The sequence below is a fragment of the Muntiacus reevesi genome, chromosome 5 (genome assembly GCF_963930625.1).
Source record: "Muntiacus reevesi chromosome 5, mMunRee1.1, whole genome shotgun sequence".
In the NCBI taxonomy this organism is placed as follows: domain Eukaryota; kingdom Metazoa; phylum Chordata; class Mammalia; order Artiodactyla; family Cervidae; genus Muntiacus; species Muntiacus reevesi.
The window spans coordinates 75663448-75678249 of NC_089253.1; the positions used below are offsets into that span (position 1 = coordinate 75663448).

The 14802-nt window shown below is 48.6% G+C and overlaps 1 protein-coding gene across 2 annotated transcripts in view; it reads left to right on the forward strand.

Moving 5' to 3' along the window:
• Nucleotides 1-14802, forward strand: part of EPHX1 (epoxide hydrolase 1) — a 38608-nt gene that overhangs the window by 15603 nt on the left and 8203 nt on the right. The window contains exons 1-5 of one of the 2 annotated variants that reach the window (XM_065935549.1): nucleotides 2397-2528; nucleotides 5470-5657; nucleotides 8026-8206; nucleotides 13516-13743; nucleotides 14290-14419. In XM_065935549.1, the coding sequence (XP_065791621.1) occupies nucleotides 5475-5657; nucleotides 8026-8206; nucleotides 13516-13743; nucleotides 14290-14419 (722 nt within the window). In that variant the 5' untranslated portion in view covers nucleotides 2397-2528; nucleotides 5470-5474. Of the gene's footprint in view, nucleotides 1-2396; nucleotides 2529-5469; nucleotides 5658-8025; nucleotides 8207-13515; nucleotides 13744-14289; nucleotides 14420-14802 lie in introns of those variants that run through there. The other variant, XM_065935548.1, reaches the window with a different exon arrangement.

Below are 14802 nucleotides of genomic sequence, written 5' to 3' on the forward strand. Positions count from 1 at the left end.
ATTTTTTTTATATTTATTTATCTGGCTGCATCGGGTCTTAGTTGTAGCACTCAGGATCTTTTGTTGCTGTGCACCAGTTCTCTAGTTATGGGGTGTGAGCTCCAGGAACTGTGGCTTAGTTGCTCCGAGGCATGTAGGATCTTAGTTCCACAACCAAGGACTGAACCTTTGTCCCCTGCATTGCAAGATGGATTCTTAACCACTGGACCACCAGGGAAGTCCCTCCTGTTCCATTTTAATTCATCCTAGTTTCTCTCTAGGACTGTTACCTCAATTCCAATTTTGATGACACCCTCCACCTACCCTTCCACCTTAAAGGTCAATGTCTTATCTGTGTCCAGTCGTCGGACTGAGGCCCACCAGCCAGAAGTGGGCCTGAAACCCCAAACCCCCCAGCTTCAAGTGTGTGTTTGCACTGACTTGGAGGGGACAGAAGAAACAGAAGCTGGAGGCTGGGGGAAGACAGGAAAGACTCCTGCAAGGAAGGTGACTTGGACAGTATGGCAGCATTGCCCCAGCTTCTTTCCAAGCTTTCCGAGGTCCTACTGCCCCCGTAGTTGCAGACTGTAAGAAGGAGAGGTTATGGAATTTCTCCCCACCAGGAAAAGAAAGTTGGTAAAACATGAGAGTTGGGCTGCTAAGACTTTCACGGGCCTGGATGGGGGGTGGCAGGGTCCTTTGGAGCTGTCACATTTAGTTCTTCTGGTATCTTGGACTCTGTAGATATGGAGTCATGGTTCCACCCTTCCTCCATAACAGGAGGGTACTTGGATCCAGCTTTCTGCATGGGACCAGTTTACCAGTCTGTGCACAGAGAGAGGCTCTGCGATGCTCACCTGTTACCTTCAAGACGATATTTTCTCTTTGCTTCTTGATTTTGTAGAAGGATCACAGTCCCTCCTACCTTGGTCAGACCCAACTGTTTATTCAGTAACTGTTGGTGAGATTCCTGTATCTGCCAGAACTGGGCTCAGTGTTCACTGGGATACCTTGGGGAGCAAGACAGATGGCCAGCCTTCTTCGAATTTATAACCCAGTCTAGAATCCAGGGGTTCTCAGAGTGTGACCCATGGACCATAGACAGCAGCACTGCTTGGGAATTAGTTAGAAATGTAGATTCTCTGGCCCCAGAGAATCTTGATCCCTTGAATTGTTCAACAAGCTCCTCAGATGATCCAACACATAATGAAGTTGAATCACTGACCTGCAGCGTGAGTTCTCCACTCTGTTGAGGGCAATTTCTCCCCCAGGGAACACTTGGCAATATCTGGAAACATGTAATGTCATCCCACATTGGAGAGGAGGTGGTATTACTGGCTAGAGGCCAGGGATGCTGTTACATTGCACAGGCAGTGGCTCAGATGGTAAAGCGTCTGCCTGCAATGCGGGAGACTCAGGTTCGATCCCTGGGTCAGGAAGATCTCCTGGAGAAGGAAATGGCAACCCACTCCAGTACTCTTGCCTGAAAAACTCCACAGACAGAGGAGCCTGGTAGCTGACAGTTCATGGAGTCGCAAAGAGTTGGACAGGACTGAGCGACTTCACTTTCACTCTTCACTAAGAATTATCTGATCCAAAATGTCAATTGTGCCAAGGTGGAGAAACCTTGCCCTGCACCAGTTACAATAGAGGGCAGGAGTGCAGTGGTCCCTTTTCTCCTTTTTTTTTTTTTTTCCGGATGTGTTGCTCCCTGGCCACATGGCTTTGGGTGAGTATGGCCACCCCTGGACTCAGGTTTCCCAGCTATGAAGTAAAGGGGCTGAACTCAGGTTGCTGAGTTTCTCTTCAGCTCGGCTGTTCAATGGCTCCAAACTAGCGACTGGCCGGCCCAGAGAAGTTGGGCTGATGCAGCCCTTCTCTTCCCCTGGAGGTGGGGATAGGGGGTTGGAGTAGGGAGCTGTGTCACCTGCCTGGAGCCATCTCCTCCCCCAACCTAGGCTGCGACAGCCAGAGTGCAGTTGGCCTTGAATTTCCCGGTGAACAGTGCTTTTCCCCCTTGTGGGCGATGTTGGTTCAACCGGCCCAACCCCAAAGAGTCCGGTCCTGAGAGAAGAGCCATCAGCTGGCTCCACGCCATCGCCTGCTTTGTGCAAGGAACTGAGCAGGCAGAGTGGCGCCGTCTCTCCTGAGCCTCAGACTTCCACTTTCCTCATACTCTAAATAAAGCAGCAGCCCTAAGCAGGGAGGTCCGGAGGTCTGAAAGCAGCCGCGGCAATCCGAGACCCTCCACGCCCCCGGCGGTGAGCGACTGTCTAGGCTTTCACTGACTGGCCTGGGAGCGTGGGGGCGGAGTTAAGCCTAAGGATGGAGGGATTGAGCTCTGATTGGTCGGACTCAGAGGCCCCGCCTCTTCTCGGAGTTCGCGGACCAACCACCTCCTTCCTTATGGACCCGCAGCTCCAGTGCACGAGGAACGGGAAGATCTTGTTTATTATTATCTAATTGTGGGAGAAAAAATATTCTGACCTGAGAGAGGCCTCCCGTGCAGTCGTGGCTCGCCTGTGCTCTGACTGGGACCCAAAGGGCAGGTATGAAGGCTTGAGGCTGGAAACAGATGCTGAGAGGAAATAAGATGGGGTGGGTAGGTCGGGGTGACAGGAGCAACATACCCAGCGACAGACCGGGAATGAATGCTTTGACGACAGATTCTAATCCTCGAAAGTGCGATGTGATTTGGGGCAAGTCCCTAGCCTGCCCTGGTTCTTACCTTAAGTGATAAAGAAAGGTCAGTGAAATTTGGCTCCTTAGTGGGTGGATTTGCATGGGCCATGGTTTATCACATCCCTTGAAAACCCACCAGCAGACAGTCAATGCCTGTTACACTGGGCTCACCTTGAGCGCCTTGCTTCATGTGCATTTAATACCTGCTAATAAATAAAGGGTAATTGCTGCTGCTGCTGCTAAGTCGCTTCAGTCGTGTCCCACTCTGTGCGACCCCATAGACGTCAGCCCACCAGGCTCCCCCGTCCCTGGGATTCTCCAGGCAAGACCACTGGAGTGGGTTGCCATTTCCTTCTCCAGTGCGTGAAAGTGAAAAGGGTAGTTAATAGGTGGCAAATTAACACACTGCAGTAAAGCTTGCTTTGTAATCTGAGATCAATAGCACTAAAGCACCGTCCATGAACCAAGAACTAATATTCTTATTATCTTAATTAAGGTGCAAGAGAAAGGGCTTTAAACTTTCTCCTTGAATCTGTCACTTTGCCCTGGGCTGTGCCAGCATGGCCCATCATGGTGCCCCTTGTCCAGGTCCCCAGAGTTTAGATATAGTTCTTGAATATTGATCATTTCAACACTCGAGCTCATGGTTCTGTTTGTTGTCGAAGTCCAGGGGAGATAACTGTCTGCACACATATCAGATCTGCTAGGTTGGTAGCACCCAGCAATTGTTAAAAGGCGGTAGAGGGTGAAGGTGGCACCTGCAGGCCCCTAGCATGGATCTGGGTGCAGTATTTCATAACTCTGTTTCCTTGGCTGCTTCCCAAGGAGCTGCTCAGAGGATGAGAACTCAGAGTTCACATGGACAAGTGAAAGCCCTGGGATAATTCAACACAGAAAAGGGAAAGTGGGGCATTTATAACCCAGGGGAAAATGACAACCATGCTCTTGACCTCTCTGTGCTGAAGTCAGGTAAGGAGGGTGACGTGTATCATTCACTTGGGAGAGTAAAGTTAACCCCCCTTGTTCATCATGACTGCAGCTCCCTTGACAACATCCTGCAACCTCTTATTTGCATCCACTGTATATGTTGATCTCACACATACTGGCAAAGTGCCTTTCTGTGCCAGACATTATGCTGGGCACTGTGGTCAGGGCAGGGACTAGGATAGACACAGTTCTTGTCTTCCCAGCTCCGGACTCTTAGGTTGTGACCCACCCGACAGGTGAACCATGTCTGTCTCTTCCTGCTGCCAAGGGCAGCTCTGCTCTCTGCTTTCTGTCTTTTCCCACACGCTCCCCAGCACCTCACAGCCCCTGCCTTCGAATACCACAAAGACCAGCAGCTGGCTCTTCTCAAAGGGGAGGGGTTTCCCTGGCAGAGACAGAGCATCTCTTTGTGGGAAGTGGGAGAAGCCTGTGCATGTTTTCTTGACAGAGCAAACCGCAGGGCCTTGGCAAGCCCCCAGCAGTGGATCGAGGGCACACTGGGGTGGGTTTGCTAGCGGCATCCTCCCCCTGCCCCAGGTTTCCAGGGGAGAGTTGGGCTGGGCCTGGGAGGTAGTTCTGCCGAGGTCTCTGACCTGGGGATGGCGCCCATATTCATGCACATTTCTCTGACTGTGAACCTTCAGGGGAGGGGGGTTACTTCCTTGGAAGTGTGCAAAATGAATAGCTAGATAATCATGCCGAGCCATTGTCCGCCTGGTATTGGTTTGCAGGCACTAAGCTCTTCTTTCTTCCCCTTTTGCGAAAAAAGTAGGGGAGTCAGACAAATGATTAAAACATCTGAATTTGTGTGAAATGTAATAAGCAAGTCTGTAGACAGAAGGTAGATTAGTGGCTGCTTAGGGCCGGGGTGGTGTGGGGGACAAGTGCCAGTAATAGTTAAAGGGTACAGGGTTCCTTTTTGTCGTGATGAAAATGTTCTAGAATTGTGAATATGGTTGCATGTATCTGTGAATATACTGAAAACTACTAGATTACATGGTATGTGAATTAAATCTCAATAAAACTGTTGACAACCAGCTGAGATATATGGCCACATTTGGGCCACTGAACACTCCCCCCAACCTCGGATGCACTTAACCTCCCAGCTCTTCAGACCCCTGCCCCCTTGCCCTGTATGTACAGCCTGAGGAGAGGCCCCTCTCAGGGAGAGACAGCAAGGGGCAAGCGTGACTCCATCTCCTCTCCTGAGCCCAGTTGCTCAGAGACGTCCCTGTGGGGGAGGGGACGTCACAACAGTGGAGAGAAGCTTCTCAGAAGTGTCTGGAGGAAGAGACCCCTCAGAGAACCACGAGGCCTCAGACGTGCAGAGCCCACCACCCAAGGCTCTGCAGACACCAACCCAGCTTCATCTTTTCTAAATCTGATTAATGAATTCCATAGCTTGATAGGATTATGGTGATTTTTGTGGCTTTCCCTATTGTTTTCCAATTTTTCCATACTATGCTTATGTTGGGCTTCCCTGGTGGCCCACCAGTAAAGAATCCGCCTGCCAGTGCAGGAGATGTAGGTTTGATCCCTGAGTCGGAAGGTCTCCTGGAGAAGGAAAAGGCAACCCTCTCCAGTATTCTTGTCTGGAAAATCCCATGGACAGAGGGGCCTGGCGGGCTGCAGTCCATGGGGTGGCAGGAATTGGACAGGACTTACAACTAAACAACAACAAATGCTGATATTGTTTTTTTCATGTCAAAAGTACACAAAATTGAGGGTTGGGTGGGAAAGAAGTCAGGATTCTGGCATTTCCAGCCAGAGGTCAAGGGCTATCTGGTGGACTCTGTTGTTGATGGGCTGTTGCTTTTGCAGGAGTCATGTGGCTGGAAATACTCCTCGCCTCAGTGCTGGGCTTTGTCATCTACTGGTTTGTCTCCAAGGGCAAGGAGGAGGCTTTGCCCCTTGAAGATGGATGGTGGGGGCCTGGGGTGAGGCCCACAGCTGAGGAGGATAAGAGCATCCGCCCATTCAAGGTGGAAACATCAGATGAGGAGATCAACGTAAGGCACCTCTTTCCTGGTGGCTGAGCAGAGGGGAGGGCGGTGAGGGCGGGAGGCCCCATCTGGGGTTGGGCCTCAGGCTAGCCCTGGCACCAAGGAGAGTCTTCCGAACTGGTCCCTCGAGGGCTGTTTTCTGCCTGCTTTTCTCCCACTGGACTCACCTACTCTGCCCACCCATCCCTTCTGCTCCTTCCCCCTCCTCTGTCCCCACGTTCCTGGTTCTTAAGGCCCAGCAGTGCCCGCACAAGGAAAGGAATGCCAGCTGAATCCAGTTACCTGCATTAAGGGTCACAGAGAGCAGCTGTTTCTGCCTCCTCTGTGCCCCACCTGAAACCCTGGGAATGAGCTTGAAGGCAGAAGTGAGGCCCTTCTTGGAGGTTGGGTGGAGATCATGAGTGAAAACAAGCCTGTGGTGACATAAACTGCTGCAGCACAGAGAACCTGGCTCAGGGCCAGCTGTGGCCAGGCACCTGCTGTGTGTTTAGCCCCTCGTGATCACGTGCAGTGACTGCGGTCATGTAGAAACTGAAGCTTAGAGAGGCAAAGCAGCTGATGCACAAGTGACCGAGATAATAAGCTGGAGGATTTAGACTCAGATCTGTCTAATGCCAAAGCCTGGGCCCCATCCTGTGCACATGGCTGGAATCACGAGGGATCGGTGTGACCCTGGAGTGGGCTAAGTGAGGCCTGAACAGAACCGGGAGGGTGGGTGGGACCCGGGACATCCCTCCCCATTGTTTCTTTCATTCTGTGGGTATGGGAGCACCTACTGTGTGCAGACCTAGTGCCGAGTACTTGGAAGAAGAGAGAGAGCCTTCCCTCAAAGAGCTTCTCGTCCAGCAGTTGAGAAGAGGAGCAGACAGTAAAGAATCCCCCTGCAATGCAGGAGACCCGGATTTGATCCCTGGGAAGATCCCCTGGAGAAGGAAATGGCAACCCACTGCAGTATTCTTGCCTGGAGAGTTCCATGGACAGAGGAGCCTGGCGGGCTACAGTCCATCGGGTCGCAAAGAGTCGGACATGACTAAGTGACTAACACACACATACTCACATATAGTGTATCACTTAACACTGTGTATCAGAGTCTGCAAATCTATTCTGCTACCTTCTTTTTAAAATTTAATTTTTATTTTACATTGGAGTATAGTTGATTTACAATGCTGTATTAGTTTCAGATGTACAGCAAAGTGAATCAGTTATAAATATTACATATATCCATTCTTTTTCAGATTGGAACCTGCCTGCAATGTGGGAGACCTGGGTTCGATCCCTGAGATGGGAAGATCCCCTGGAGAATGGAAAGGCTACCCACTCCAGTATTCTGGCCTAGAGAATTCCATTGACTGTATAGTCCATGGGGTTGCAAAGAGTCAGACATGACTGAGCAACTTTCACTTTCCCATACAGGTTATTATAGAGTATTGAATAGAGTTCCCTGTGCTGTAGTGTACGTCCTTGTTGGTTATATATTTTATGATTAATAGTCTGCCACCTACTTTTGTACAGCTCCCATGCTAAGAATAATTTTTACACCTTTAATTGGTTGGGAAAAAAAATCAAAAGAAGAATAATACTTTGTAATATGGAAATTACCTGGCATTCAAATTTCAGTGCCCATAAGTAACATTTTATTGGAACACAGTCACTTCCATTTGTCCATGTACCATCTACGACTTTTTCCATCCTTTAAGAGCAGAGTAGGTTAGCTGCGGCTCAGAAAACCTAAGCTACTTATAATCTGGCCCTTTTGAAAAAAGCTGACCAAACGAAAACAAAACAAAAACGTTGGCCACCCCCTGCCGTCTGTGTGCTGTGTGCTTCGTCGCTGAGCTGTGTCCCACTCTTTGACCCCGGGGATGATAGCTGACCAGGCTCCTCTGTCCATGGGATTTTCCAGGCAATAATACTAGAGTGGGTTTGCTATTTCTTCCTCCAGGGGATCTTCCTAACCCAGGGATCAAACCCTCATCTCCTGCGTCTCCTGCATTGGCAGTCAGATTCTTTACCACTGAGCCACCTGGGAAGCATCCCTTGCTGTATATAAGTCTCACAAAATTAAAGACGCATTTTGTTCATATGTTTAAAAACAAAAATGAGATGTAACCTGAAGTTGAAAGTGAAAAACGTATGTTTGGGGAACAGCCACCATTGGGAAGCCAGAAGCTTTCTTCTGGGATAAACCTGACGACCCAGAGCACGAGTCTGCAGGCCAGGGGCCTCCTCACCCCGTCTGGTGAAACTTTGCTTTGCCTTTACTGTAGCAGGGGGTCTGGTGGCTGCAGGGTTTTCTCTTTCTTCTGGAAACAAACTTTCTCTTATGCTCTGCCGCACTCACCTTCTCTCCTTGGGGTCTCACATTTTGCTCCAGGACTTACATCAGAGGATCGACAGAGTCCGTTTAACTTCACCCTTGGAGGACAGTCGTTTCCACTATGGTTTCAACTCCAACTATTTGAAGAAAATCATCTCCTACTGGAGGAATGAATTTGACTGGAGGAAGCAGGTGGAGATTCTCAACAAATACCCTCACTTCAAGACTAAGATTGAAGGTATGTTTCCAAAGCACCAGCTAGAGAGGGATGTGTATGACCGAAACGACCTTCATAGACACTTAAATAAGGCTGGGACTTAAAGAAATCTGGGAGACCCAGAATTTGATTATTGGTCAATGAGATGTATTTGGAAGATATAACCCCACTCGGATGCAAAACTAATGCAAACTCCCAACAAGTCCAATGGTCTTTTGAGCTAAATGGGAAAACATAAACAAATTAAAAACCAAAGAAATGCACAATTCAGTTAAATGATGGAACAATCTTTGAGAGGATGGAGATGAGACCTCGATCTGGGCATGGCCTCAGTCAACTCAGCCCCTCCTTGAGGCTCTGGAGTCTATGATATTGTGACTGTTCAAGGGTGCTCAAGCTGTCAGTCAAGGTTCAAATAAAAACTGTCTGGTCTCTGCAGCTTTGGACCTTCTGTCCAAACAGTATCATAGGTTGTCACCCAACTTCACCTGGAAGGGAAGCTAGCTTCAGAATGTTCTTGGAAAGGTAACCTAAATTAATTTGGGATGGTAGTTTCCATAGTGGAAAAGTATTTTTTTATCTCAACACAGATTTAGACTCAGATATAGAAATGTTTAAGAAAATCAAGCTCATGCTGTTAATTTGTACAAATTTATCTATTTGTTTTTAATTATAGTAAAATATTCCCCTGGAGTGGGAAATGGCAACCCACTCTGGTATTCTTGCCTGGAAAATCCCATGGACAGACGAGCCTGGAAGGCTATTGTCCATAGGGTCACAAAGAGTCAGACTCAACTGAGCATATACACATAGTAAAATACACATAACATAAAGTTGACCATTGAAAGCATTAAGTGTACGTTGTTACCTGTAATGTCACAGTGGATTAAGTGCTTTTATATTGTTATCCAGCCAGCACCTCCGTCTATCTTCAGAACTTTTTTTATTTTGCAAAAACTGAAACTCTGTCATTCAACTCTAACTCATGTTTCTCTCCCTCTCCCTAACTTCTGGAAACTACCGTTCTGCTTTCTGTCTCTGTAAACTTAAATATGAATTCTGAATCTAAGGACCTTGTATGAGTGGAATCATATGATATTTCTCCTTTTTACTGGCTTATTGCACTTAGCACAATGTCCTCAAGGTTCATCCATGTTGTAACATGTGTCAGAATTTCCTAAGGCTGAATAATGGTACATTTTGAATAATGGCACACATTGTCATCCATCAGTGGACACTTTGGTTGCTTCTGCTTTTTAGCTATTGTGAAAAATATTGCTGTGATTATGAATGTACAAATATCTATTTATGTTCCTGTTTTCTGTTCTTTGGGTATATACCCAGAAGTGAAGTTGCTGAGTCAACTAGTAATTCTATGCTTAATTTTAGAGGGACCTATAATACTGTTTTCCATAGCAGTTGTACCATATAAGTTTATCTTTAAAAAAAAATATTCAGAGAAGTTAAATTTACCTTCCCAAGGGTGAAAAGGGTTGAAATTGCCCAGGTTCCTAATTTTCCACCCCAGGAATGCGTATAAATTGAAAATTCTAACTGCTCGCATATTGTATGTATATGTGTGTCAGTATGTCTCTTTTCCTGGCTCCCTGGCCTGAAATTCGCCCAAGAGGACCTCCCTTCTCACTCTCTCTGCTACCATCCTCCTCCCTCACGTTTAGGCCTTTTCAGGGTCCTTTCGGCTCCCGCACTGACCCCTGTGCTCCCGGCTGCTCACGGCTCAATCTGTGACCTTTCCTCGACGTTCTCTCCTCTTCCCCGCTAGTCTCCTTATTCGGCCTTCTTGTCCCCGCCAACTTCCCTGTTCTATGATGAGCTTCTGGCTCCAGGCCATGTCCTGGACATCCTGCTACAGATCAATCTTTGTTCTCAGAGAGTCTGAGACATGCAGGGGTTTGGGGGGGCTTCCCAGGTGGTACTAGTGATAAAGAATCCATCTGCCAATGCAGGAGGCATAAGAGACTCGGGTTTGATCCCTGGGTCAGGAAGATCCCCTGGAGGAGGACATGGCAACCCACTCCAGTATTCTTGCCTGGAGAATCTCATGGACAGAGAAGTCTGGCAGGCTACAGCCTATAGGGTTGCAAAAAGTCAGACACGACCAAAGTGACTTGCGTGTGCGTACGCGCGCATGCACACACACACACACACACACACACACACACACACGCGTGTGCACAGAGGACTCCAGGGAGCCCAACACCTCCCAGTGGGAGCAGGGAGTCACCTGAGTCACAGGGAAGTGGAGGTTCAGGGCTGGAACCCAGCTGTCTGGTCTCCCGGTCTGTCCCCTCCTCCTTCACCTGTGGCCACTGTTTCGGCACTGGCCCTCGGCTGTGACCAACCACTCCCCACTGCCCTCTCCCCTCACCAAGCTCGTGGCTGCCCTGAGCCCAGTTTGTCTCCTCAGTTCTGATCCAGCACCTGGGCACAGAGATCCTACAGGCACCACAGATCATCGGGCGACCAGGAGAGCATCTTCACCCCAAAGGGAAGGAGGGCCCGTAGGGCAAATTTTAACTTTTTCTTTTTTTTTAGTTTTTTAAAATTTCAGTATTTAAAATTAGAAAAGTACAGAAGGAGATACAGCTCCCTCTTGTCCCTTCCCAGGGATAGCTTCTGCTTCTGTTAAATAACGTACTTCCAGGGATTGCCTGCGTATACGCTGCTCTACAGAATGGATGTATATGTGTGTTTTTTCTAATTTTAAACTCAAATGATAGTGTGATAAAATTTGAATCAAAAATAATCTCACACCATGCTGTGTGTTCCAAAGGAGTTAACATTAACTACTAAAATCAACTTTAGGAGTAAATTTAGCAGCATAGAAGGACACCCAGGATATATTGTTAAGTGGGAAAAAAAAAATCAAGTTCCAAAATAGAATGTATGTAGGGTTCTATTTTTGTTAAAGGAAAGTTATGTTCTCTGTTTTTAAAAACGTATGAAACTGTCACAGCCAAAGAGGAGCCTGAGGAGACATGACAGTTAAGTGAAACGTGGTGTCCTGGATAGGATCCTGGAATAGAAAAAGGACACTGGGTAAAAACTAAGGAAATCTGAGTAATATTCCATTGTACGTGTGTATGTACCAGTATTATTCAGTCTTTAAAAAGGAAAGAAATCTTATAAGATGTGATGACTTGGACGAACCTCGAGGACGTTACGATAAGTGAAATAAGCCAGTCACAGAAGAGGCAAAGGTTGCAGGATTCCACTTACATGAAGTATCCAAAATTGTTGCGCTCATAGAAGCAGAGAGTAGGATGGTGGCTGCCAAGGGCTGGGAGGTGGGGAACTATAGAATCACTAATTACCGGGTGTAAAGTTTCAGTTATCCAAGACGAGTAAGTTCTAAGGATGGAGAAGGAAATGGCAACCCATGGACAGAGGAACCTGGCGGGCTACAGTCCATGGGGTCTCAAAAGAGTTGGACACAACTCAGTGACTGGAAACACACACACACACAACACACACACAAGTTCTCAGGATCCACTGAATGACCTATAAGCATCCACTGAATTGTACCTATAGATAGCAGTACTGTACACTGCACAACACACTTAAAACTCTGTGGGGAAAAAAAGGCAAAAAAAAACTTTGTGAAGACAATAGGTCTCATGTTAACTGTTCTTACCACCATAACATTTAAAAACTTAAAACTTTTTTTTTAAACTAAGGAAATCTGAATACATAAAGTATGAACTTTTAGTTATTAATGTATCAGTGCTGGTTCCTGCATTATAATAAATGTGCATCCTAACAGGAGATGTTAACAGTGGAGGATACTAAGTATGAGTATATGGAAACTTCCAGTACTAGCTCCACTATTTTTCTGCACTTCTAAAATTGTCCCCAAATTAAAAAATTATTTTAAAAAGTTGGATGGGTAATAGAATGTTCTCTTCAGATCATGAGATTACATGTGATTCCCTCCCCCCGCCCCCGCTTTTGATTTATCTTTTGTTTTCTGTTTTCTACAGAAAGCACGTATTATTTGTATAGTGAATAAACCACAGACCTTGCTGTCAATGCCAGCCCTCATGGTGGAGGTGTGACAGCCTCCCTGGCCGTGTTTGCTATGAACGCCTACTTGCTTGGGATGACAGACTGTTCTCAAAGGGACTCCGGGGGGGCCTGGAATCCATTCACCCATCCTTGGCCAGTGTGCTGTTTCAATGCCCAGCACTCTACCTTAAAAAAATTGTCTCCACTTTAAAAAATAGTTATGCATATGTCCATCATAGTAAAATTTTACAGTTCATACAACCACAAAAAAGACAATAATTTGCTTGAAATCCTATTGCTCAGAAAGGACTACTTTTTACATTTTTGTAGTTTATCCAAGTACTAACCAGGCCCGACCCTGCTTAGCTTCCGAGATCAGATGAGATTGGGCGAATTCAGGATGGTATGGCCGTAGACGTAGTTTATCTTTTCAGACTTTAAAATTTCTATACACACCATATAAATATATGCCTACGTGTAACTATTTACAGAAATTGGGTCATACAATGGATCTGGCCTCATAGTTTGCTTTTACCACTTAGCAGCATATACAGGACTGATTTCCATAGTCAGTGCACATGGACGCTGTCATTTTAGATGACTCTATTGTATTACAGTGACTCTACTGTATTTCAGTGTACTGTGTGATCATAGCTCAGTCATGTCTGGCTCTCTGCAACCCCGTGGACTGTGGCCCACAGGCTCCTCTGTCCATGGGATTTTTCCAGGCAAGAATACTGGAGTGGGGTGCCATTTTCTCCTCCAGGGGATCTTCCTGACCCATGTCTCTTGCATCTCCTGCGTTGGCAGGCAGATTCTTTACCACTGGCGTCACCTGGGAAGTCCCTTACAGTTAAACCATAATTTGTTTCATTCTCTACTGCTGGATATATATGGCTTCCCCACCCCCCACCCCCAGTTTGTAAATTATTAAACAATGAATATGTTGAGCGTTGCCATGAGCCAGGACTGGTTCTAGGCTCTGGGAATACAGCAGTTTGAGAGCAGCCTGGCCTGGCCTCAGAGAGGGCTCACGTTCTCACCTTCAGGGGCACAGCAGTCCATTGCTTGCAGGTGGCTGTGAAGGCGGCGTAAGCCCCCGGGCGGGTCTGGAGCTCAGTGTAAGCGCTCAGCTAGCGCTGCTGGTGGTGACTGTGGTCAGTACCATGGGGCACCCGGGGCGGCAGCACCATGGTCCGCTCAGATGGGTGCAAAGCCTGCCTGGCTACCCCGAGGGCTGTGACTGCAGCCTCTCCCACCACAGGGCCCTCTCCCCCAGCCCCGACTGTGTTCCGTCCCCCCAGGGCTGGACATCCACTTCATCCACGTGAAGCCCACCAACCTCCCCGCCGGCCAAACCCCAAAGCCCTTGCTGATGGTGCATGGCTGGCCTGGCTCCTTCTACGAGTTTTATAAGATCATCCCGCTCCTGACTGACCCCAAGAACCACGGCCTGAGTGATGAGCATGTTTTTGAAGTCATCTGTCCATCCATTCCTGGCTACGGCTTCTCCGAGGCATCCTCCAAGAAGGGTACGGGGCTGCTGTGGGCCGGGCACCCGCCCCGGGGTGGGGAGCCGGCCTCCTTCAGAGCCTGAGGGAGCTAGGGGGCGGGGAGGGTCTGAGACCTGAAGAAAGAGAAGCAATGGGGACGATTTGATTGTCAAAGGGCCAGCGTGTCTTCTCAGGATTTGAGGGGCGTGGTGGGCCGAGGACCGGGCAGAGTCATGACTGTCCAGAGTGGGCTCAGGGCCTGGATTCTCGTGTCCTTGGGAACTGCCCACTCGGGGCGGGTCCACGTCTGGACTCTGTTATTCTGGGCCAGCAAGGCTGACTAAGTGCTGCGCACAGTGTGGACCCACGGACCCTCAGCAGGGCTGGCCTCACTGTCTCGCGCTAGCTGCACTGCCTCTGGGCACTGGGAACCCCACCCTCGGGCCCCAGGATTCCTTCTCACCCACTCCAAGCTGGTCTCCCCTCAGCCTAGGGCGGGGCAGGGGCTGGATGAGAAATCGCAAGGATCGCTGGCAGGACCAAAGGCGTGACCTCCTGTGATTCTTCTCTCCCCTTAACCACCAGGCTTCAACTCAGTGGCCACTGCCAGGATCTTTTATAAGCTGATGCTGCGGTTGGGCTTCCAGAAATTCTATATTCAAGGCGGGGACTGGGGGGCCCTGATCTGCACCAACATGGCTCAGCTGGTGCCCAGGTGAGGGCGGCTGTCAGGCGCTGTGTGTATGTGTGCGGGTGTGTGTACACAGCCTTTGCGAGGTGAGTGTCTGCGTAGGGAGGAAGGTTGGGCATAGTGTCTGAGGCTTGGCACAGGGGCCGTGCGGGCAGGATGTTTGTGGGCCCAGGGGAGATAAGGGAGGGTCCCTATCACTCAGCTCTGCCTGGGGCAGTTCGACATGCATCCTCCCTCCCTTTGGTGTCACACACGACTAGGTGACTCTGGGGCAATTGCCCAGGCAGGGAGGGCCAGCTAGAGGAGGGGCAAGGTCAGGGAGTAGACCTTTCTGATGGACCAGGTCCTGGGAGAGAGCTGACCAGAATTTTGTAGAACCTGTATTTTCTCCCCAGCCTGCTCCTTCA